The following is a 24597-nucleotide window of genomic DNA, read 5'->3' as shown; positions in this document are numbered from 1 at the left end:
GCATGGACTATCCCGGAGCTTGCTATGTAAACTGGGTTGGCTTTGAACTCACAGAGATCCACCCACCTCTCTCTCTCTAAAGGTGTGCACCATCATACCCTGTGTCATTCAGGTTTTTGGGTTTTTTTCCTTTTCTTTCTTTTTTGATAGGGTCTTGTATATGGGCCAGGCTGACCTTGAATTTAGCCTCCTCCCATCTCAGTTTCCTTAGTGCTGGGATAATGGGCGCCCAGCTTATACCCAAGCATTTAAAACAAACTGGGGATATTTTACACCATCTCTAAGGTCTCCTAAAGGCCCCACGCTGTGGTTCTGAGAGTAATGTAGGAGCAAACCGGAGGGGTGGATTTAGCTGACAACATAGGCCTCCTTTGGCCTGTATAGTGTTCTCTAAACTTGAAGTGGTTGCCAATAATTGAAAGTTCAGATTTCTAATTTCTCAGAAAAAAAAACAAAACAACAAAACAAAAAACCAGAGTGGAACACCAGACCCCACCAACCCAAATTCCTACATAGCAGGGGTTTACTGGATTCTCAATGCCATTTTTCCTCTCATAATCTAGCCCAGTGCCCCTTGCTCCTGTTTCCTGTGTGGCTCCTGTATAGGCGTAGGGTTTGTGTCCCCTGACCCACAAAAGCTTGTGACGACCTTGGCAACTTTCTGATCAGCGTCAGCTGCAAGCCTAGCCCTGAGAAGTGGCAGACAGCCACAAAAGCATATTCAGCCTTGGCCAGGAGTGTGAGACCCCAGTTTGCAGGGCTTTGGGTTGCTTTACAGAAGCTCTTACTTTGCAAAGATGATTCATTCAGTCTCTAAAGCCTCTGGGGTGGTGGTATTGGGGGTGGGGGAGCATCAGGCTCCAGTCAAGGTCAAAGGTAAATCATGTCTGGCATGGGCAGGAAGTCAGGAAGGAAGTCAGCTTTCCCAGCCGTGGTGGTCAGACAGCTCCTAATCAGGCCGTATTAAGCCTAGCACTGTTAGGAGGAGGGGAGAGATGCGTGAAGATTGGGTCAGATGGAGGTGGATTCTACCACTTTCTGCCCAGAGTTGCAGAACCACAGGGTTGGGAGACAGAGAAGTCAGAGGCAGCAGAAGCGGAACAGAAGCAGAAAGCTAGGAAGGACTGACAGGTCTGGCCTCGGGCACCAGCAGCTGGTGTACGTGTAATGCCCGTGAGATGAGAGTAGCTAGGACCAGTCTCTAGGAGCGACTCTGGGCATCCCCCCAACCCCCGGAGCTCAGGATCCTCAAATAACAGGGACAACCACCTGTACACACTCCAAGCTTGCAAGTATGTCTGATACACACAGATAGACACACAGACACACAGACATACACACGCACACACAGGCACGCACGCATGAGCACACACACATGAGCACACACACAGAGTCATCAGCCCAGAAATCTGAGCCATAAGCAAACTCACATAAACACTCTCGGTCTGCAGTGGCACACATCCACAGGTGTTCCTCCATACACGCCATCACAGTGGTTTTCGGTGAGAGCCGTCAGCTCATCATACAGAGATATTTCACAAACACTGTCAGAGCACCGGAAGTCCTTTTGGCAGCTAGCGTGGCTCCCCGTGAGAGTCTAGCACAGTAACCAGTAGCATGGGAGAGAAGTGAGCCTTGCGCTACAGGCACAGCTGAGTGCCAGCCTGCAGTGCCACCTACTGTCAAGAGAGTTTTCTGCACCTTGCCCTAAGGATAGAACTCAGGACACTGTCTCAGATACCCTTTCCAGCGAAGCTGCCAGCCAGGGGGCCAAGGAGTCCCCGTCCTCATCCTTGTCCTCCTCCATCTCCTTCTCAGACTCTGCTGAAGATAGGTGAGAAGCTGGCCTCCTTGGGGCAACACCACAGCATCAGAGAAGAAACTCGAAAGGCTGCATACCTGCTGGAAATCGATGGTCCTCAAGGGCAGCTAGTAAAACAGGTTTCATCTTTCCTGCCACCTCCAGCTGGGACAGGCTGCCTGCAATGCTGCATGAAGACTCTGAGGTCAAGTCTGGGCTTTGTAAAGGGGGCCGTCATGACACGGACGGTGGCAGTAGGTGGGACAGCTTGCCATGGCTGTAGCGGACTCTGGAACCTTCCATTGTGAGGATGGCTTTGTTGTTCCAGCGCTGCCCCCTATTAGCTGGGTGACTTAGCGCAAGTTACGGTAGTCTCTTGAACCAGTGTGGGTGCGACACCTCAAGAGAGCAGACACAGGCCACAGGGCTGGTACATCTTCAGGCAGGCTGGATCACAGAAAGATGCGTTCCCGGTGGAGGAGCGAGGGCAGCTGAGGTTCTCAAGGGCACCCAGACGCTTGGGGCAGAGCTATTTACCACATGTTTTGGGGGCGGGGATTTGACAGTGTCTGATCATCCCTTTGACTGTATGACACACATCAACTGAGCAGAGGTGTAACGTCAAGTCTGTTTTGGATTTGAACTTCTTGCTAGCTTCTACTTTCTTTCTAACATATCTTGCTATAGTCCCACGAAGGTAGTTGGGCCATCACATAGGGAGGGGTTTGCTTTTCTCTTTTTGTGATGGCATCTTATGTAGGCCAGACTGGCCTTGGACTGGCTACGTAGCTGAGGATGCTGACCTTCTGAGTGTTCCTGCCTTCACCTCTCCAGTGTTGGGATTATAGGTCCGGGCCATCATACCTAGCTTATGCAGGGCTGTGAGTTGAATCCAGGCTTTTGTGTTCAGGAGGCAAACCCTCAGATGTCCAACTACATCTCTCTCCCCCGAAGGGAGTTCTGTGGTAATCTTAGCAGACTCCATGCATAACAAACAGAGCTACTGTTCTGCTGAGTGGCGGTTCCACTGGGCCTGGGACTCTGTTGGCAAGCACTTCCTCAGAAGAGTGTTCTGCCAGACCCAGGAATGTGGTACTTTGAGCTAAAGGGGTCCAGTGTTCTGGGTTCCTCCGCCCCAGTGGTGCAGTCTAAGGCTGGGCCTGAGGCCTTGGTGCTCAGTCAGTTTTTAAATCTCCTGGCAACAGAATAAACAATGCTTCATGCTGCCAGGCTCCTCTTCAGCCCTTGAGACCAGAAGGAAGACTGTCTGGCTGCAGCCAGAGCCTGCCCCCAGGACTTCTGGCCTGTTATTCCAGCTCCAAAAGCTTTTGTCCAGGCTTGAGATGCTCGTTTGTGGCTTCGGTAATAAAATTTGGACCTTTCTGCACTGTCCAGGGATGTCTGTATCTATTAATGGTGGCTCCAGTGAAATCCACAGCTCTTTACTGCACCTTATCGTCTTGCTTCTGGTGTTGTACCATTCCTGTTTCCTAGGAAACCTGGGAGGGTTTTCCGTGTTCATGACAAGGTCCTGGGCACCAGACCTTACGCATCCCAGAGTACAAATTCGGCAACACCTGGTGCTGTGTTCATGGCACACAAGTCTTTTCTGACTGCCTAAGGACACTGTCTGCGCTCTGCACATCTTACAAGCTTCTTGTCACCACTGACTGTGAGCCTCAGGGGGGACCCTTCAAGGGGCTACCGTGCGATCCAGTGAGGATGAGGAGCACCCTGAGCTGGGCTTACCCTCTCACCCCCTTTTCGTTTCTTGGCAGCTATTCTTAGGTCACACAGCATCTCTGGCCAGCGTGTAGAACCATCATGGAGGAAGCCTCTTACAGACTCTGTTCTACCACCAGGCACCCTCTGCTGGCCAGAAGGGCCCTGGCTACAACGATGAAAATGACCCTGTGCAACGACGCCTTCACCTCATGCCCTTCTGGGTGCCATAATGCCGGTGGCTCCGTAAAGCGGCTGTGGCTGGTGTCTACCTCCAGTTCATCTTTGCCTTCCAGGAACAGCATGCCATAGATACAGACATACAAGACCCACCCATTGTTTCTCTTCTGGCCCAAGCTGGAGCTCATTTCCTGGAGCTCCTGGGTCTTCTTTTCCTTCCTTCCTGCAGCTCTCACCCCGAGACACACCATCCAGAACACGTACTCATTTAGATCCTGAGTCAAATGCCCAGAAGGACAGATGTCAGAGTCCCTGGTTGCCATTCACTCCACCTCCAGGCTCTCTGACGACAGTTCTAGGTTTCCTCATTGCTGAAATCCCCTCGAGAGCCAGGCAATAAGTACACACAGAAGCGCCTGCTTGCCCCTTCTTGTCTTCGCAGAGGACCAACCATCCCCTCTTCCACCCTTCCTCTGAGTGCCAGGGCTGCTTAGCAAAGAACAAGGACCGTCACTCGTCATGTAGAGAAGAAAGGGCTGAGGGATTCGTGCAAAGACGTAGTTCCTCCCAGGGAGGTCAGCTCATCCCAGAATCCTTTGCACAGCACTCCAGTGATAGCTCATCACCTCCGGGGTAGCTCTGACTGGCTTTTACTCACTATCCCCAGCAGGTTCGTGCTGGTGCATGTTCACCTCTCTAAGCCATCCCTTCCTTAGCATCTTCAGTCTCAGGTCAGACCTGATGCTTCCCACGTTCTCGCTGCAGCACCCTGCCCTCAGGCTCAGCCTAGACAACTTCTCACTTTAGGGCCTATGCTTTCTTCAAATTTGGGGCTAGAGTTCTCTTTCTCTGCTGGGAGAACGTCCTTATAGCATGACAGGTGGAAGTGATTGGCAGAACCAGGGCTGAGGTGAGGGGGTTGGCAGGCAGAGCTTTGTCTAAAAGCTGAAGGCAAAGGAAACCCAGCATTGGTAAGCCAGCTACTAAAGCCCTCTCCCAGGGGAGCCTGAGGTGCCCCTGTTGGCTAGAGGGGAGTTTGCGCGGGAGCTGCATAACTCCCTCACCTCTTCCCTCAAACCTTCCTGGTAGCAGCTAGCTGACTGTTCATGGCTCAGGTAGCAAATCACGGGATCAACAGGTCGCCTTGTACAGCGGTTCCCAAACACGGGAAGCTAGGGCTAGAGCTGCTGTGCAGCCCTGTGCTTATTTCCCACTTGGCGGCCCCCAGGGCTGAGGGGTGAAAAGCTGGAACCTAGCCGGTGTCCTGGCTCAGGCCAGAGAAAGGGCCATCATTTTTGTTAATTCATTCACTTAGCGTAATCTACATGGGTGCCACAGGTGCTAGCAGCCCGGCCCAGAATGGTCAATGTAGTGCATAATCTTAGAAAAGCAAGCTTCTTTGGCTAAAGAAGAGCTTTGAAAACCATCTAAAAGATGGGGGGCGGGGTTTAAACCAAGGCTTGTGAAAAAGAGGGACTTGAGTTGTGCGGTCCGTGCCAGGTCTTCTTTACATGTCAAATCTCCTCTTCTTCATCTAGCGTTCTTTGTACTACTACATGAGATGGTTTTCCTCTCAAGCCCTGTACTGCTCTTAGTTCCCCCCCCCCCCCCCCCCCCCCCCCCGCCCCCCCCCCCCCCCAATCTCTCCCCGAAGGCCACACTGCCCTGCAGAGCCATGCTTTCTCAGCCAGGATCATGGCAGTGTTTGTCCAGGAGCGATTGTGAGAATGCCAGCCCTGCCTTCCTAACTTTCTAAGAGTACCTGGCTCAGAGGGATGAGAGTAACATGCAGGAAGGTGGACGGTGAGGAGCCAGAATGGACCCACTTCCGGCCTCCCCAGACGAGGCCCGGAAGTGTGACAGGGAGCCCGGAACAGGGCGGCTCAGCTACTGTGTGGGCCCAGGGCCTGCTTTGCAGCGGCAGCCCGCCGAGGAGTCTGGGCCACACCGTAAGGCACATGGGCAGCCACTGTGCCCATCTCCTGAGCCCCAGCCACATGGAACATCTGGTCATCGAAGAAGATGTGCGGGCGGATCTTCTCAAGAAGGGGGCCCTTTGGTGCCCCTGCTAGGAATAAGGCCTCATCCGTCTCCAGGCCCCAGCTGCGCAGGGTCTTGAGGGCCCGGGCCCCAGAACTGGCCGCACTGCGCGCTGTCACCAAATAAGTGCGAATTGGGCACTCCAGCCGCAGGCCTTTGGAGTAGAATTTCTTCTGCAGTCTACCCAGTGCTTCCAGAAAGCCCTTTAGGGGGCCCTGCAGAGAAAAGGGGGTACTATTAGCTCACCTCTCCTAAACATTTTCCCTTTCATCCTAAAGCACCAGTGATTGACTGTCGGGGCGGGAAATCCCTAAATCCTTTGGTAGTTTTGCTCTGCCTGCTCAGGCTCCTGTGTGGTACCTATAGTCTGGAGTCTGTCTTAATGTGGTTGGGGCCCCGTCAGAATAATCATAACCAGAGCAACAGTTGCTACGAATATCCATTCATGTCTCCTGCCACGATCTATCCTGCAGCTCTGTAAGTGTGCTCATCTGTGCCCATCAGCAAAGAAGGAGTTAAAACTAGCTAGCAATGGGCACCTGCCAATCAGAACAGACTCTTTTGTCTGTCTGTGAACATCTGAGCCAGATGGGCCAGTGTGTAGCCACTGCATATGAGCCTGCCTGTGGACAGACACATAGGTGGTTCATGGTGTTGGGCCCAAGCTCTCTGAGGTCAGGGAAGTGCCCACATCAGTCAGGCTACCAAGGGTATGTGAACAAAGAACTCGACAATGTAGAATGCAGCTCATCTTCAAGGTGATTGGAAGCAAGGAGAGTGGGCTGCAAATCTTGGGGATTTACCTAGCTGCGTCACCTGGAGTAAGCGGTGTTCCTCTGGGTCTCTATGAACCACTTACTGGGAAGAGTGTCCTGCCTTGGGCATCTAGGTTTCTGTAAAAGCTCCAACTGAAGTTGCCAGTAGGGCTGGAGAATCCCATTGCTCCACCCACAGGGAATTTCCACCAAGCTCCAAGACTTGTTCTGTTCTCAGAGAGAGCCATTGAGAAATACAGGAGCAGGTTTCCTGAGCCACTATTTCAAGGCATGGAGAGCTGGCCCAAGGGAACCCACAGCACACTGGCGAAGCAGGGAGCTCTTCTCTCCCAGTGAAAGAAAACAGGGGCTTCCAGAGGGACAGGCACTTACTCAGAAAGAACTCTCAAGAGAGGAGCTGAGGGTTCCAGGGATAGGATGGTGGATTCAGAGGGTGTGTGTGTGAGTGAGTGAGTGTGTGTGTGTGTGTGTGTGTGTGTGTGTCAGATTTTGGGGGAGGGGTAGTAACTTCAGAGAGGGTTGAAGACTCAGAATAGGGGTGGGGGGGTGGGGTCCTCTGAGAGGTGATGGAGGCCTTAGAAAGGGGTTTGGAGAAACAGAGCAGGATGGCAGGGGAGGCTTCAGAGAGCTTCCTGAGAGATGCTTTGAGAGATGCTGGAGGCACCAAGACTTGGGGAATGGCACTTGAGTGAGGAGGTGGGACCCAGTGAAGGGGTGGATTCTCAGTGAAAGGAGTCAGGGGTAAGTGAGAGAGCTGAGGTTTAGAACAAGCAGATCTCTGGGTTCAAGGCCAGCTTGGTCTGCAAAGCAAGTTCCAGGACAGCCAGGGCTATACAGACAAACTCTTAACTTGAGAAATGAGAGAGAGAGAGGAGGCTTGAGTCTTGGTAAGAGGGTCTGGTGGGAATGTGGGCTTACTCAGGAGTTCAGGACAGGACGGGTTCTGGGGAATGAGGGATTACTCAGGGGTTCTGGGAATGCGGAGCACCTGTGCCAAAGGTTTGTTCTCATGGGCCTTCTCATGCTCGAAGAATCTGTCCAGCCCATGGGCCTTGACGATGCGCTCTGACTCATCGGAGAAGAGTACGGCGTCCCCATCGAAGGCCACGCGGAGCTGGCTCTGGGACACAACCACGTCCCTGCTGGGGCTGAAGATGGTGGCGGCTGCAATCCCTGGTCAGAGAGAGGTGAATGTTGTCTGTGTGCAGGCACAAGAGATGGCATCTCATGCTGTTCTTATTCCAGCAGCTTCTGGGACTGGTTCTACCAGAACCAAAGGCAAGCCTACCAAGGACCCATCTCGAACACATTTAAACACTGATAGTCCATGGATCACAGGCAGCAGCTAGAGCTTTGAGGCAGCACTGTGAGCTCCCCATCATGTCTAAAGGCTACCTCATCGATATCATCTCTGGAGGCGTGCTGGGCAGGTCCCTGAAGAGCTCTTTATCAGCCAGCATGAAGCAATCCAAATCCTTTAACACTGCAGATCACGCTGGTGTGAATCATCTAAACAACAGCCTTGGCTGGAAGCACAGGCCTCCTGGGTCACTGCTCTGTTTGGAGTTCCTCACCCTACGTGGCCGCCCCAGGTAGGGAAGCGCCCCTTAAGGCGCGGTCACTCCCTTACAGGTGATTCCAAGTTACATAGCTTCTCTCAGGCTGCAGCAGGGATGGGTGGGTGCACAGCCTGTCTACAGCCACCGAGCACGCGGGCACACTGAAGCCACTGCAGTTCAGGCTGTGAGATAATGTGCTTGGTCACGGGAGGCAGCATGAGCTACATGTGATAATGTATATGGAGGTCCGAAACCAGAGTTCCCCTGGGATGTAAGGTTGCCCCGCCCACCCCCAACCAGGGCTCCGGGTTGAATGTGGAGTCTTCATCTCTCCAAAGGCCACTCCGACCTTGCCCAGAGCTAGCAGTACGGGTCTTACAGTAGCTTCACTAGCCTGAGGACACCCAGAGCAGGACCAGGTCCCGAGGATCACCCTACACATGTACCTTCTCAGCTCTGTCAACCTAATGCCAAGATGACCCAAAGACCCCCTACCCTGATCAGGACATCCACCCAACCACTGTGTCCCTAGACCAAAGGTCAAAGTCCAAATGCGCAGAGGCACACCTACATGTTCGCTAGTCCCCAGACCTCAACCCAAGGGTGTGATGTGTCTAGAGAAACACTCTCTGGGTCCTGGTTAAAGAAACCCTCACAAACAAAGGGACAACAGGGAAGGGAAAAGAGGGCAGTTGACGGAGGAGCCCTGAGTGTTCAGCCTGAGTACACTTCCAGGCAAATGGGCTCTTTCCTCCTCTGTGCACTCCTGTTGGCAGGACTGAGACTACGGCTGTCACCCGAAACTGCCCCTTGAACGGAGCACATGGAATGGGCTACTCATTATTAGTACTTACTTCTGAGTCCCCTAATCTCATCGTGGCACTGGACAGCCCAGATGTGGAGATGACCATTTTTGAAAGTCTACCACTCAGGTTGGGCTAAATCTGGATCTCTTTCTCATTGGCACAGGGATAGGTAGAAGCTTTCTGGCCACATGGGATTCAGAACTCCCATCAGCCCAGAGGAATCTTAGAAAGCAGTAGCTTTCGGGGTTGGAAGGAAAGTTCCCATGGAAACAGAAGGCTAGGTGATGCTGATGAATATACATGGCAGGAGAAGGGGAAGAGGATCATCAGGTAGGGCTTTGTTTTTACTTTACAAGACAGATCATGGGAACAGATGCACGGTTCCCCTTGCAGTTACCTTGGTAACCCCCGAGCCTGTTCAGAGCTTTGGGACCAGGCTTCTCACCACTGGGACCTCTTTATGCGTGGGGAAGCATCCCCATATCCTCCCTTCTCAACCTGACTTACCCTCATCAATGGCTTCTCGAACTTTTTCTGCATCAGCCGACAAGTAGAGGTTGGTGTGATAGGCTTTGAGGTAGCAGATGGGGCTGTTCCCTCCTGTCATGCAGAATCGCTCAATGAACAGGTCTGTGGAGGCAGAGAGGCCCATATGAGGCCAGGGTCAAACTTCACTCCCCATAACAGTTTCTCTGTGCCTGAGTGGTGAGGCAGCAGAGCGACTCTGCTTCAGCCTAGCATCCCTGCTCCAAGCCTCTCCACTCTTCTTCAAGGAAATAGTAAGACACCTGGCTCATGGCATCCCCACCTAGTCAGGGAATCATGGAGCCTCAAAAGATGGACTGGAAGACTCTATCTGCCTGGTGGTTGCTGATTGGATAGGGGTAGGCTCTAGGCCCAGCTGAGCCAATCAGAGTCCAACCTGGATAACGCTCTCATAACTGCAAAAGCTGTGAAATGGTTGCTGGAGGACAAGTGGCTGCTATCCTCAGCCCACTGATTTACCATCACTACCCAAGTTTCTTATACAGGACAGCTGTTCTCCTCACAGTCCACAATAGAGGTTAATAGCTGACCCCACAGGGGTCCTCCAGGGTCCTGCCCAAGAATGGAGTGCTATCTCTTCTGGTTGCTCAGCACCTCTCACACTCAAGTGACTTGAAATCAGTGTTTAAAATGCCAGCTGGAGACTAAGGGTGTAGCTCAGTGGCTGAGCACACACCTAGCCTACATAGGCCCTGGTTGCATTCCCCTCAGAACCCAAGGTAAATATATACATCTTTAAAGTAGTGAATGGGAGCTGGAGGGATGGTTCAGTGGTTAAGAGCTCTTGCTGCTCTTCCAGAGGACCCGGGTTCAGTTCCCAGTAACCCACACGGCAGCTCACAACTCCCTGTTACTCAAACTCCAAGGAATCCAATGTGTCTTCTGACTTTCAAAGGTGCCCTGACACAGATGGTATGGCTTACACACGCACACAAGTTTAATCTTTTTTGTTTTGTTTCACAGAGGTGGTGAAACCAGGTATAGTACCTGAATCCCCAGCACTCAGGAGGCAGGAGCGAATAGTGGCACATGTTCACAGTGTCTGAAAGTCCAACCCTGGGAAAATTAGGACAAGAGGTTCTCAAGTCCAAAGTCAGTCTGCACTACGAAATAAGATCCAGTATCAAAATTAGTAAATTAAGTAAATTAAAATAAGATAAACACATTAACTGGGTTGTTGGCTACTTGAAATAAGATCTTGTAAAGCTGTCAATATAGGTGGGTTGGTGTTGGGGGTTTCTCCTATTTTTAAAAATGACTTATTTATTTTTACTTTATGTGCATTGGTGATTTGCTTGCTTGTATGTTTGTGTGAGGGTGTCAGACTCCCTGGAACTGGAGTTACAAGCCAAGTCCTCTGAAAGACCAGCCAGTCTTCTGAACCACTGATTCATCTCTCCAGCCCCTGTTTTCCCCCTTTGAAAAAACGTTACGTTTGCGTGTTTTGCCTGCGTGTGTGTCTACGCACTGTGTGCACACGTGGTGCCTGTGGAAGCCAGAAGATGGCCTGGAGCTGTTCGGATTTCCTGGAACTATAGTCACAGATGATAACAAAGGAAAAAGCTTGATAAAGAGTCACAAGGGCCCTGTGGCCCGGGGAAAACACAAGCCCAAGAGAGATCGCCAAGACTTGAATGTTGGCCTTTCTAGGTCCAATTTTCCTTCCTTCCTGGTGGTTCTGGCAATGTACTCCTTTCACTGGAAGCTTTCAACCAAAAAGAGCTTGTCCAAAAAGAGAAGTGTCCTTTCAGGGCTGGAGAGATGGCTCAGGGGTTAAGAGCACTGTCTGCTCTTCTAGAGGACTCAGGTTCAATTCCCAGCATCCACCTGGCAGCTCATGACTGTCTGTAACTCTAGTTCCAGGGGATCTGACACTCTCACTCAGACATACATGCAGGTAAAATACCAATGCACATAATAAAAATAAATAAATCATTAAGAGAGAGAGGGAGAAGTGCCCTTTCACTATGAACTGCCCCTCATTCTCTTATTAGCCTTGTGAGGCTTGGTTAGTTTCCTACAGGTAGCAAAACTGGGGCCGTGAGGCAGTAAACACAGGGAGTCGGGCCTGTCCAGTGTGGGCTGCAGCTGGCTTGTGCCAGTTTTTAAGAGTTAGTTATTAAATATTCAGGAATTTTATGAGCCAGTTATGTTGATCAACCACGGGTGGCCGGAAATCAGTTCTACTCCTAGAACTGGTAGCATTTCAAATTCATTTCGTTTTTGTTTTTACAGGTTTTTGTTGGTGTTTGTTTTTCTAGACAAGGTTTCTTTTTGTGTGGCTCTTGGTTCTCCTGGAACTCACTTTATCAACCAAGCTTGCCTCCAACTCAGAGGTCCACCTACCTCCGCCTCCAGAGTGCTGGCATCCCAGGTGTGATGCCCATCACCACACACAGCATTACAATCTTGTATTATTCTATCTATCTATCTATCTATCTATCTATCTATCTATCTATCTATCTATCTATTTATTTATTTATTTATTTTGAGGCAGGGTCACATGTATCTGAAGATGTGCTTGAACTGCTGATCCTTCTGTCTCTACTTCACTGACTCCACAAGGGCTGGGATTACAGGTTTGTATGCCACTGTGTTGTTTTGTTTTGTTTGTTTTGTTGTTGTTTGGTTTTTCTCTGTAGCCCTGGCTGTCCTGGAACTCCCTTTGTAGACCAGGCTGACCTCATCGATCAGCCTGCCTCTGTCTCCCAGTGCTGAGATTAAAGGCGTGAGCCAGCACCACCACCTGGCTTGTTTGGTTTTTAATACCAGGGCTTCGTGCATGGCGGAAAAGCTCTCTACCAATTAAGCCACACCCCCAACTCCTTGTTTGTTTGTTTGTTTGTTTGTTTGTTTTGAAACAGGAGCTCATGTATCTCAGGCTGGCCTTGAACTCACTATGTAGCACAGGAAGACTTGGAATTCCTGTCCCATCTCCCAACTGTAGGTATTACACGCATGTACTAACCTAGTTTTCGTGCAGTGTTGGAGAGTGAACCCAGGGCTCTCTGCCTGCCAGGAGAGCGCTCCATCAGCTGGACTGCAGCCCCAGCCTTATTTGTTGGAAAAGACCAGGTTAAAAGTACAGTACAATGGAATACCAGGTTGGCAGCACATCACTGGGTTTAGGATGGCAGTACAGCTGGACCATCTGACCAGTGTGACCCTGCAGAGGCGTGGCCTCCCACAGGGAGTGTGTGTGGCAGGGACATCCCATGGCCACCAGCCTCATGCTTACCATAATGATTGATACTGTTGATGAGACGAACTCCTACTTGAGCGTGGTTGTTGGTCATGAGGACAATGTCAAAGATGTCTTCACTATCGGGGTACAGCTCCCGAAGTCGCCTGTTCACAGCCTCCAGGGCCTGGAAGGGAGAGTGCAAACTCCAGTTCAGAGTTCCAGGGATTGACAGGTGGAGCTGGTGGCCAGGGATCCAGTGAGAAAGGAGAGGGGAGGGAGGCCAGGGCCTGGCTTGGTTTGGAATGAGATCTGTGCACACCGCCACCTTCTAAAGCCATTTTCCACCATCACTTGGCTTGTTCACTGCTCATTACAAGTGGATAGAGGGGGATAGCTTTCAAGCTAGTTACCATCCTGGGGCTTCATCAGTCCTAGGGGAGGGTAGCCTCTTCCCACAAAGGCTCAGTCCTCTAGTTATGGCGCTGCTTCTGCCAGGCAGAGCTTCTTACAAAGGCACCTGTGTGAGCTACTTCCAGAATTGGCCCCTCACCTTCACAAAGGGGAAGGCAGGCCCGGGGCTGAAGGGCTCGTTCTCGTGCTCCAGCTGGTAGCGGACGTACTCCTCTACGCCCTGCTCCGTGTAGATCCTCTGCTCCTCGTCCATTCGGAACAGCGCTCGAGAGGACACAGCGATGGTGACTGCATTCTGAGGCTTTGGCTGTAGGAGGGACGGTAGGACAGGCGGTCACTGCCCAGAGGCAGATAGATGCACTTGTGCAAGCTCCTCCTGGACCCAGGGATGTGGAGAAGGACACGGCCCTGCTCCTAAGAAAGGCAGCCTGGGGCAGAGGCAGACGCTGGGCTGGACCCTGCTGGAGACTGACTTCCAGTGTAGGAGCATGACAGGATGGAGAGGCATGCCCTCGGGGAGCTCGTGATATTGTGTTGGCCATCTGGACCTCAGAGGGAAATGAGTACATGTATGTAGGTAGCCAAAGTCAGGCCACGCTGAGCTGACTCCCAAATGGTTTCCATTATGAAGGAAGAGCGGCATGCCCTCAGGAAGAAATTAGTGCCCAGACAGTAATTATATAAGAAAAAAAATTGTTTTAATCTCCAGCCTGGATCTGTGTCCTGAGCTCCAGACTCACATCTCTAACTGCCCCAGTCAACCAACAGACCAAGAGACCCTCCAGCTTACAGTGCCTGAGGTGGAACACCCCATCCTCACCCCAAAACCCAACCCCTCTGCCCTTGCCTCATCTTGAGCTCAGCTCCACCATCCGGCTCACCACTTTCCGGTCAGACCACCTAAATCAGGAAGCAAACCTTCACTCTTCCCTCTTTCTCCACTCACTCCCCCATCAATGAACCATCCAAACCCCCCATGCTAGGAACCAGCCCACTTCTTTCTTCTCTTCCACAGCCCAGGCCACGGTCGCCTCTCACCCTCTCCAAATTGGCAGAGGCTCTGTCCGAAGCAGACCCGTGGTCACAGCTCTCTTCCTCAGCGGTGCAGAGTCAGGGACACAGCCCTTCCTACAGGCCAAGAAGTCCTTTGCAACTGACCTCTACTTCCTTTTCTACTCCCAGCTTCTGCTTCCCCACCTTTCTTGCACCTTCGCACACCTTCCCCTTGTCCTCTGACTCCTGAACACGACGTCCCCGCCCCTTACAGTGCAATTTCCCACACCTCATGCTCTCGCTCTGGGGCTCCACCACTTCAGCTGGTTCCTCTATCGAGTTCTCCCTTACCCTGACGGAGGGTTCTGGTAGGAAGACATGACTTCTGCCATCAGAGCTCGGCAGGGGATGGGGAGAAGAACTAAGCAAGCAGGACTAAGAGGCAGGGGATGGGCAGGAGTGACAGGTGGAAGCGAGGTCTCAGTGACTGGGCTTCGGGGGAAATCTTTGGAGGAGAGGAGGCCTTTGAGGAAGACCTTGAAGGAAGCGCACAAACCAGAAGCCTTCACAAAAGTGAACAGAGGCCAGGGCAGGGGAGAGTATAGACGAGGCCAGAAGGAGAGGGTAGGGGCTGGATTTCAAATGGCATCCCTTCCCAGATGCTAAATCTGAGCGCATCCCCCCCAAATCTCCTGTTGAACTATAACCCTGAATGTGGTAGTATTGAGGCGGAGCCTTTGAAGTGGTTAGGGCTTTTCTTAGAAAAAAAGACACCAGGATTTGCCTTGACTATTCCACCACGTGAAGACGCAGTGAGAGGCTGCCATCTTTAAACGAGAAAGATGACCCTCATCTTTTGGCTCCTTAATTTAGGACAACCAGCCTCCCAAAGTGCAAGAAATAATTTCTATGGTTTAAAGTTTAAGTCACCCAGTCTGTGGCACTTTGATACAGGGACCCCAATGGACCAAGAGACCTAACTTGGACAGGATGGGGTGAGGAGCGAGCTTGCCACCATGGACAGCAGCTGTAGCCTGACTGATTTCTGGGGAGCATCAGAATATGGATGTGTGGGAAACTCATGGACACCACTTCTCTGTGACCGTGACAGTCATGATCCCTACCTTACAGGTGAGAAGAGAGTGGCTCAAATTGAAACCAAGACTCATAAGTGGAGCTAAAACCCCAGCTTGTTCATGGTAATCTTCTGGATGATTTATTCAGCCCACTGTACACCATCACATGTGGCTTTTACATAGATGCTGAAAATACAAACTCAGGTTCCCTGTGTTTGTGAGCCAGGCACTATACAGACGGATCCCTCTCCCTGGTCCCTAAATTCACTTAATTTTAATGAATTTAAGCAGGTTCCTGTGGATAATGGCCAGAGAGGCCTCAGAGCCTCTCAAAACGGGAATGGAAAAACCAAAAATTTCCACAAAGTTATGTAGTTGACCACAGCTTGTATTTAGCTTTTTAACCAAGATGGTGTAAATGGGGGCTGGAGAAGTGGCTCGGTGGTTGAGAGCATTGACTGCTCTTTCAGAGGACTCAGGTTCAATTCCCAGCACTCACATGGCAGCTCACAACTCCTGGAAGTCCAGTTCCAGGGGACCCAACATCCTCACACAAATATGCATGCATGTGAAACACCTATGCACATACAATAATTTTTTTAAAAGGTGGTGTAAATGACCAGTGCGGCCAATGGAAGACGACATGGCAGAGGCGTCCCTTCTCTGAATCTCAACCCAAAGCTTTTGCCAGTGTCTGACCACCTGTATGCCAGTATGTTCTTGGGCCGGGCATTTCTCAGCTGCATCAGCACTTGGGAGCCTTAGGGCCAGAGCTGTCATTCCAGCAAAGACAGAGAACCCAGTTCCCTCCATCCACTTCACGCAGGCTCTGAATCCAGCTCCAGCCCATGTAGCCTGCCAAAGCCTTTCCTTCGCTTTCCGTCCCGCAGGTCCTGCCACACTGCTGGGTCTCGGGTCTCCTTTAGGTGAGTTACCCAGAATCCCTCAGATCCTACTCCCAGCCATCGCAAGAAAGGATGCCTTGATTGCCTCGATCTCTGGAGTGTCTACTTCCCTGTCACAGATGAGGAAATAGGGCCAGAGAGGGTCAGGGTAATATTCACACAAAAACAAGATGAGAGTTCAAGTCCCTAGCCTCCGGTTTGGCCTCTGTCCACATAACAGCCCTCTTGATAGGATCCTCCCAGAGAACTTCACCTTTCGTTACTTCAACAACTTCCCTGTTTACATCTCAGCCTTTCTTCCTATATTTGGAAGAAATGAAGGGAAGCATTGTGTCCTCATCCTGTGCTGTTCCATGGTGGGACACTCTTCCCCTGGAAAGTGACAGTCCCCAGGACAGGACCCTGACTCCTTCTCAATCACTCTTATACGACCTATGTGGGATGTGCCTCAGGAGCGCAAGCCCCTGGAGGTTGTCCAGCTTCCAGGTGGGTCTGAAAAACAGGTGACAGGATCTGTCCAGAACCAGGAGGAGCTGAGTCCGTGTAGACTGGTCCTCTCCTGCCTGGCCAGGCTTCTTAACATCCAACTCACATGTACACCCGAATCAGAGAGTCTGTTCCAGGCTAGGAGCTGGGTCAGAACAACCCGGAGGCTCATCTTGCGAGTACTGAGCTGTAGGGAGCTGTGGTCTTGCCAGCTCTCTTGAGATTTAGGCTGATCGTTGTGGCTTGGGGGTAAGAGTAGGAGAATTAACAGAGGGCAACCCAGTGCCACTGGCCTGCCTGAGGAGCTCCCGCTTAGACCAACAATCTGTCCATTGCACTCACGATAGGAGCGTAGCCAAAGAAACTGTTATTTCTGGAAGGACATAGGAGGGATGCTGGGAGAGAGGAGGACAGGATAGCTCTGAGTGAAGGCCTCTGACCACAAGAGGTGAGGGCCTCTGATGGTCTTCACTAGGACAAATATTCTACTCAAGCTCTTGGGAATGAAAACTAGCCCCACCAGGCCCATGAGGCTTACAAGCCTGTGGGAAGAGGGGCTATGGACAGGAAGGATAGGAGCTGGGAATGTCACCTAATCAGACTAGGGTTCAAGGGCTGATGAAGGAGCCATGGCTGATTATGGCCTGGTTCTCTGATACTTGGGAAGGAAATGGTCTTTGAACATTGAAGATTCTCTCCTGTTTTCCAGCATTCATCTCTTCCCCAAGCCTCAGGCCAGGACATCAGTCTTGCTTTTCTATCTCCATGGCATGACCTATGCCAGACCCGCCCTTTCCAATCCACCCGATAAACAGCCCAGTGTGATCTTTGTAAAATGAAAATGGAACCAAGTTAATCCCTGCTAAAGAATTAAAAAAGGATCCTGCAACAGTGCCATTACGATTGTCATATTTTTAAAGGTAGGTTGACCTTTTTAGCCAAATGAATTCTTAGGAAGAACCCCTCAACCCCCAATATGAGTAAGCCAACTATGTAACTGCTTTAAGTCTATTTTACAATTCAGATCTGATATCTACCCATCTACATGACTGTATCTGTGACAAAGCTAGCCAACGAAAACAGTTTGGACAGCAAGGCATTTGAAAGGAGGAGTTAGGATGCTACCACAGACTCAAGCTTCAGTATACAGTCAATTTTACGCTTCTGCACAGTTCCGAGAAGGTCCTGATTTGCACCACTAAACACCTGAAAATGGAAAGAGCTGATTTTTCAAATATTTAAAGGTTCTTTTTTTTTTAAAGAATGAAATTGGATTCACAGATCTGAAGACTTCCTCAGACATGGGGCTCCACAGAACCTAACGTCAAAGCCTCACTCTCACTAAATAAGGTCCAGGCCCCTTCTCAAGGATCTGAGACAGAGCTGTCCCTGGGCCGGGAGCCCTCTGAGTCCTTGTAACACTCCCGCCAAAGATCCTGCATTTCCCACTCAGTATGGATTCTGAACAAGGTTCTCACCTTCAAAGACAGCTCTTTGCTTTGCTGTCCCCACTCCCTTCCCGTTCCCCCCCACCCCGCCCTCCATCCCCTCCCCCCAGGTCTCCCAGGAGGCCCCACCCACTGAAGCCTTCCCCAAAGCCTTCTCTGTGGCGGTCAGCCCTTCTCCAGTTGCTCCCACAGCATCAAGTGGCATTTCCCCTCTCTAGCCCTGTAGACAGGCAGGGCACAGCTTATTATCTTCAGTCACCAGGATGAGCCAAGGCCTAGAGGTGACTATGGTTGGGATGGCCTCCTGGGTAAAGTCACTGGAGTGAAGCAGTGGGAATGCTTTAAGGTCAGACTGGGGGTCCTTGTGAAATGCCTCTGGGCCAGCTTCTATTGTCAATCCACTGCCCAAGCTCTCAGGTCTAAAGTGGTGGTGTGAGCAAAGGCTAAGGTATCGTGAAGGTGAAGTGGTCGGATGGAGGAAGAGGGAATTTTTGCCTGTGCGTGAAGTTGCAAAGGACTGATGCCACCACTGAAATTCCTGTTTGTTAACGCCCCCCACCCCCACCCCCCCGTCAGAAGCAATGTCTAAGGCCTTGGGAGATCAGAGCCTGGAAGAGAAACCCTGAGCCTGAAGCAGGTAGCATTCCTCTAAGATGCAGGGAGAGGGTCCTGGGTCTGCAGTTCGAGCCCAAGGGCCCAGGCTTCGGTCGGGAAGCCCAGCTGGCTGCACCTGAGAGCGCAGCGAGCATCCGGGGTTTCTAGAGTCCAGTTACTGAGCCCGGGTCGCCGCTGCCCCGGTGCTGACCAGCCGTGCCAACAAGTGCTGTTCGTGCGCTGGGCTGCCAGCATCGGGAGGGGGACAGGCCCCTGATGACAGCATGGGGGAGGGGGACCCTGGCGTGGAACCTGAGCCCGGGATAGGGGAGGAAAAAAAACCACCGCCACTAGAGCACAGCTCCCAAAATAAACTCGAGCCCGAGCCAACCGCTGGGCACATTCTGGAGCGGAGGAGCTGTGTCCCCTCGGGGAGGGGCTCCGCAAGTCCCTTCTCAGAGGGCTTGAGACCCTTTCCTGGAAGCGGCCCCTCCCGTGTCCCCCAAACCCAAGCCCCACTTTTACCGATTTGGGTTTCTTCTTGGGCGAGAGGTTGTCGTAGAAAGTCTTGGCTTCCTCCCAGCGCGGCGCCGCGGCGGTCTCTGCCCCCGGCCCGGGTTCGCGGGCCTCCCGGGGCTGTCCGGGTTCCATGCTTCGGCTCGGCGCGGCTCCGGTCCGGCAGGAGCAGACGGCTGCGGAGACGGGGAGCTGGCGGGACTGAGCTGCGGGAGGGAGGCGCGTCCCGGGCGGGAGAAGCAGACGGGCAGGGCCGGGAGGGAGTGCGAGTGAGTCCGCCCCGCCCACCGGGGGTGCGGGACCCGCAGGTTCAAGCCGCCGCGCGGTGTTTAGGGCAAGGCTGACCTCTGGTTCCCCGGCCGACCTGTGTCTGAAGCCAATGGGGGGCAGGTGCCGCCTGCTTTTCTGGAGCAGGCCGGCTGGAGCCGGGCTCGTGGGGTGCTACGGATTCAGGGTTGTGGGGATGGAGTTCAAGGGTACCGAGAGCAGAGGAAGCCTAAGATCTTTCCCTGCTAATACGGTGATTCCCATAGCAGACAGGCCCACTCAGCTAACAGGCCCACTGCCCCTCCGATGCCAGCGTCCCGGGACCATGCGCCATCAGTCGCCTTTCCCCAAATCGCAGACCATCCTTGGGCCCGGAGGAGTGGTGGATGGACAGCTTCCATTCATAAACAGGGAGCCTCATTACAGGTAGGGGGAAGTGTGGGACCGAAGTCTTTCCTTCACAGGAGGAGGGGCTTTTGAATCCAAGGCGTTGTCATGCTCTCCCAGTGGGCGACGCAGTCCAGAGCGAATTCCAAGGGGACTCTAAAGCCGGGTTCGTGTCGGCTCCCCTGTTGGCCAGCAGAGGGCGTGCATTTCCAAGTCCAGTGTGATGAACTTGGGGTGGTTCCAGTTGTGAGGTAGCTAGAGGAAGGGAAATGGGGGGGGAGGAAATTGTTTGCTCGGATCAGGAACAGAGCGGAGCTCCGTCCAGCCTCCACCGTGTCCTAGAAGGAATCAAGTAAACCTTGTTTTGTAGGGGTCTCCTCCCTCAGGGGAGGCCCCGGGGGCCCAAGAAACTTACAAGAATCCGGAAGCCCAAGGAATTTTAAAGACTTGGGGTTCCCTCCCAACTCTGAATAGTAAAGTAAACCTCTGCCGGGAGAGGAGAGCACCTTGGGTGGTGTAGCCGCCTGCAAGCCGCACCGGGAACTCCACAGCTGCAGCTTTCCTGAGTCATCGCGGATGCTGGGCTTTTGGGTGACACGGTTTCCAGAGTTGCCCAGGTTCCTGTAAATAACCCTCACCCACACACCTACAAGTCACCCCAGTGAACTCATCAGCTCAAGGCTGGCCTTGGACGGGATCACTTTGGGTGCCGCCCTTTATCTAGAGTGGATAGAAATATCTCCTCTGGAAAAGCAGTAGCATAGATTTGGAGGAGGAAAAACAACAAAAAAAGTTGGGAGAGGTAGGTTCAGAGGTATCCTTTTCCAGACTGGGATGGATTGGGGCGGGGGGTGTGTGTTTAACCCATCCCCAATAATTTAGATCTGTGTGACTGGCTTGAAAAGATGACCTGGGCCAGTCAAAATTTCCCTTTCTTTAGGATGTGGGGTTGGGTGGTCGGTCAGCCTCAGGCTTGACGGAGGATGCTGTGAAGTGCAGCCATCTCCCCAAAAGGTCTGGATGAGGCTCTGGAGCATGGCTATACTCGGTCTAAAACAGACGGGATGTGGGCACAGAAGTCTGTAAGCAGACGGAGGTGACCACCAGGTAAATATGGAGAAGGATGGACAGAAGACCCCATGAGAGAAACCCACTGCCCTGAGAGGGAGCTGGGTCTGGTCACAGTTCCCTCAGTCCTGGCTGCCGTGGCTATTTCCAGATTTCCGTTGTACCCTCTATTGAGAGGTTGAATAAGCAAGATTTGATTGAGAAGTGGGTGACTCCCTGCAACAGGGCTAGGGTCCAAAGATGGATTAGCTCAATTTTCCACGGGTTCTTCCGGCTCTTCCAGAGAAGAACGTTGATAGCTATTGGTTTTGCTTGATGCAACTGCTTTTCTCAGCCTTTTCCTCTAAGAAGCTCTGTCTCCCCAGAGCTCGAGGAGCAGCATGTACTGAGGCTGGGTCAACCATTTCTCTGGACCTTCTGACTGATACAGGAATGATTGTGTTCCCCTCCGGGGCAGTCATATGGATGCTGGGAGACTTGGGTTTGTTTATTTGTTGAAATAGTGTCTTGTTTATGTAGTCCTGGCTGTCCTGGAACTTCTGTGTACACAAGGCTGCCCTCAAAATCACAGACATCCTCCCTTGAGGTTTTAACTTTGGCCAATGTGAACAGGAGACCCATCATTCCCTTCGGCAGGTGAAAGACTGCGGAGAAACCTGTCTCAGTCAATGAAGTTAGAGAGAGGGGGGAGGGAAGAGCAGACGGTGGGGAAGGGTCCAGTGGGGCAGGAACGTCTAATTGTGTGAGCCAAAAGCCTTGTTCTCGTAGGCATGTTTAACTCATGGTTTTGTTTCTGTTGTTTGTTTGTTTGTTTGTTTTAAGGCTTACACCGTAGCTAACGCTGTCCCAGAACTCACTACGTAGCCAAAGCTGGCCTCAAACTCAAGACAATCCTCTTGCCTCGGTCTCCTGAGTGCTGGGTCTGTCGGGATACGTGCTCCGTGCCCGGTACTTTCATTCACCTGACGGCAGAAGTCCTGCCTAATTCGTGCCTCTTTGCTCACACCGACAGGGTAGGTGTGTCTTCTGTGCCATCAAAGAACCCTGCCCTGTCTTACATTCAGTTCCTTTCAGAGCTTTGCCTAGAGCTCATGTGAAGGGTTAGAGAATCGAGCTGCCACTGTCCTTTCGACCCCCCTGGGTTTCCGAATGTCCTCCTGGCTTGCATGGTTCTCTCTGAGAGCTAGCTGGCTATAGGGATTCCTTGGCTTTGCCTTCCTACACTCCTGCTGGCTGGCACTGTCTCTCGATGTCCAGTGCCCCATCAGATGATAAACTGTGAAGAGACCCTCTAACATGTTGGTTCTCACCCTTCCTGAGGCTGTGCGACCCTTTACTACTCATGCTGTGGTGACCCCCCAACCATAACATTATTTCTGTTGCTATTTCATAACTAATTTTGCTACTGTTGTGAATCGTAATGTAAATATCTGTGTTTTCCAACCATCTTAGGCCACCCCTGTGAAAGGGTTGCTTGACCCCAAATGGGTCACAACCCACAGGTTGAGAACCACTGTTCTAGGACATTCACATACCTGATCTGCACTCCTGGGCATCCTGCCCCAGCAGGTCTGGCCCCATTGGCTGGTATTTAGTGAGATCCGTGGCCTGTATCATCTCTTCATGTAACCCTTGGCTCTTTACCTCTTGTTATCTGTACCAGGAAAGACTCTGGGCTTTCTATCCCCTTTCACATTCTGGTTTGGGTTTGCTCCCATAGCTGAGAAAGTACAAGTAGCAGTGGCCTCGATGCCAACACATCTGATTCAAGGCCCCAGTGCAAAACAGTGATTCTTTGAGCCTTCACTTCCCTCTGTGGAGGAAAGCAGGTTGTATACTGGTCGCTTTGTGCCGCTATGACAAAATACCCATCGGAAACCAGTTAAAGGACTTAAGATTTTTACTTTGTAGTTTTCGAGGGCTTGATCAAGCAGAGCTGGAACAAACACCTGCTGTTTCTGAGTCCAGAAAGACGCAGGGTGTCCTGGGAGTGGAGCAGGAAGGTGGCTAGGGACCCTATACCCACAAGGATCCACCCCTAGTGACATACCTTCTCCAGCTAGGTCCCCCCTTCATATCCAGACCGTAAGAGAGACTTAAATGCGCGTGGCCACACAGGAAGGTTTGCCGACTTCATGGACTGTGTAAACACGAGGGGCCATTGCTGGAGGGTCGCAAGTCTTCACAAAGATGGCGGCAAGGGGAGCCAGTGGCCCAGAGAGGAGCAATGGTTTACATGAGTACGCAGACTGAGAGATCCCAAGGAAGGGATTCCGAGTGGCTCCAGCATGGATGCAGGAGCTTAAGATCAAGGCTTCCGAGCTCACTGGTGCCAGACAATGCAGGGCCCTGAGGGATATTTAAGCTACAGATCATAAGGCAGGGGAAGGGCCCTTGAAGAGCGGGCAGGATGTGTCACCCTGGCTTGCAGGCGAGGAAGAAGGCAAGACTGAAGGTAGGAGGTGCCTCCACCTGCCTGGCGAGAGATTATGAGGGATCTGAGCAGAAGGCAACGCAGGACCTTTGCATCTCCAGGCAGGCAGGGGACGGGACCTCCCATCCCTGCAGAGTGGCTTCCTCTGGGAACCGGAACTTCAGGTTCTCTGGCTTCTGAGCCAGCTCCTCTAGTTGGTGGTTACCCTGAGGGAGGTCAGCAGCCTTCCTCATCCTAATTGCTTCCTGCCGGGAAGGCTGCCTTCTTCCCCAGGCGTCCTTGAGGAAGCCCTTTCGAAAGCAATGGAGCGTCTCAGAAGGAAGCCAGCACCTCCACCTGCCACTGCTGCCTCCGGCTTGTGGAGGGGACATTCCGAAAAGAGCCTTCCACCACTTCCTCCCATGCTGCTCCTACCACTTCTGGGTCAGTTTAAGAGCTCTCAGGAATTAGGCTGGGTTCAGTGTGGACGGTGGAAACAGGTGTATACCAGTGATTCTGACCAGCCCGGCAGGTGAGGGCTGAAATCCATCATGAGCCTGACTTGTTAAACTGAGCACACTGGATGTCAGGGCAAAGAGGAAATTGCTCTCTCTCTCTCTCTCAAGACAGGGTCTCACTATATATGGACTAGGTTGGTCTCTGAACTCACACAGATCTGCCTACCTAAGTTCTGGGATTAAAGGTGAGCGCCACCACGCCTCGACATATTTTTCTAAGGAATCCAAGGTGCTGTTCTCTGTTTAGCTGCATGCTTTCTTCTGCTCAGAAGAATGCCTTTTCTTAATTTGCACAGAAACAACATACTGACCATTGCCCAGCTTGTCGCCATCAGCTGCTATCCACTCATGGATTCTTCAGGTGCCGTCTACCAATGTCTCCTGCCATCAGCACCCTCTGGGCATGCTGGAACACTCCTGTCATCCCAGTGCTCGGGACACTAGGGGATTAGGAAGGCAAGGCCAGCCTGAGATGCACAGTGGGACCCTGTCTTAAACAAACCAACCAACCAAACAAACAAAACACAAAGCAACCATTCCCCAGAGACACAAAGCCTGTGATCCCAGGGTTGAAAGGGAGAGGCCCGGTTGCCAGTTCTGGTTTGGAGGCCCAGACCTACACACATACATATGTATATACATACATACATACATCTATATGAGTGCTCTATTTGTATGTATGCCTACATGATAGCCTATGTGATAGCAGAGGACATCAGTCAGAGGAGGGCACCAGATCCCATAATAGACAGTTGTGAGCACCATGTGGTTAATGGGAATTGAATTCAGGACCTCTGGAAGAGTAACCAAGTGCTCTTAACCAGTTTTTGTTTGTTAGTTTTTTGAGACAGGGTTTCTCTGTGTAGCGTTGGCTGTCCTGAACTCCCTTTGTAGACCAGGC

General features: G+C 51.9%; 1 protein-coding gene across 1 annotated transcript; it reads right to left on the bottom strand.

The window, feature by feature from the left end:
* Nucleotides 1–5381: 5381 nt before the first annotated feature.
* Nt5c1a (5'-nucleotidase, cytosolic IA) lies at nt 5382–19178 on the bottom strand. Its single transcript, XM_055610996.1, has 6 exons — nt 19053–19178; nt 13165–13332; nt 12669–12798; nt 9392–9514; nt 7508–7692; nt 5382–5958 (listed from the first exon to the last, which is right to left on the bottom strand). Exons 1-6 carry the CDS (start codon nt 19176–19178, stop codon nt 5587–5589), a joined length of 1104 nt encoding a protein of 367 aa, XP_055466971.1. The 3' UTR covers nt 5382–5586.
* Nucleotides 19179–24597: the final 5419 nt, after the last annotated feature.

This window comes from Psammomys obesus, unplaced genomic scaffold, assembly GCF_907164565.1.
Source record: "Psammomys obesus unplaced genomic scaffold, mPsaObe1.curated_primary_1811, whole genome shotgun sequence".
In the NCBI taxonomy this organism is placed as follows: Eukaryota; Metazoa; Chordata; class Mammalia; order Rodentia; family Muridae; genus Psammomys; species Psammomys obesus.
This window is presented reverse-complemented; position numbering and strand designations above follow the sequence as displayed.

Coding starts and splice junctions, on each gene's coding strand:
- Nt5c1a (XM_055610996.1), bottom strand. CDS start 19,178: ATGGAACCCGGACAGCCCCGGGAGGCCCGCGAACCCGGGCCGGGGGCA. Junction 7,693..9,391: donor TCGAGAAGCCATTGATGAGG/GTAAGTCAGGTT, acceptor CTCTCTGACCAG/GGATTGCAGCCGCCACCATC. Junction 5,959..7,507: donor AGAACAAACCTTTGGCACAG/GTGCTCCGCATT, acceptor TTTTCTCTGCAG/GGCCCCCTAAAGGGCTTTCT.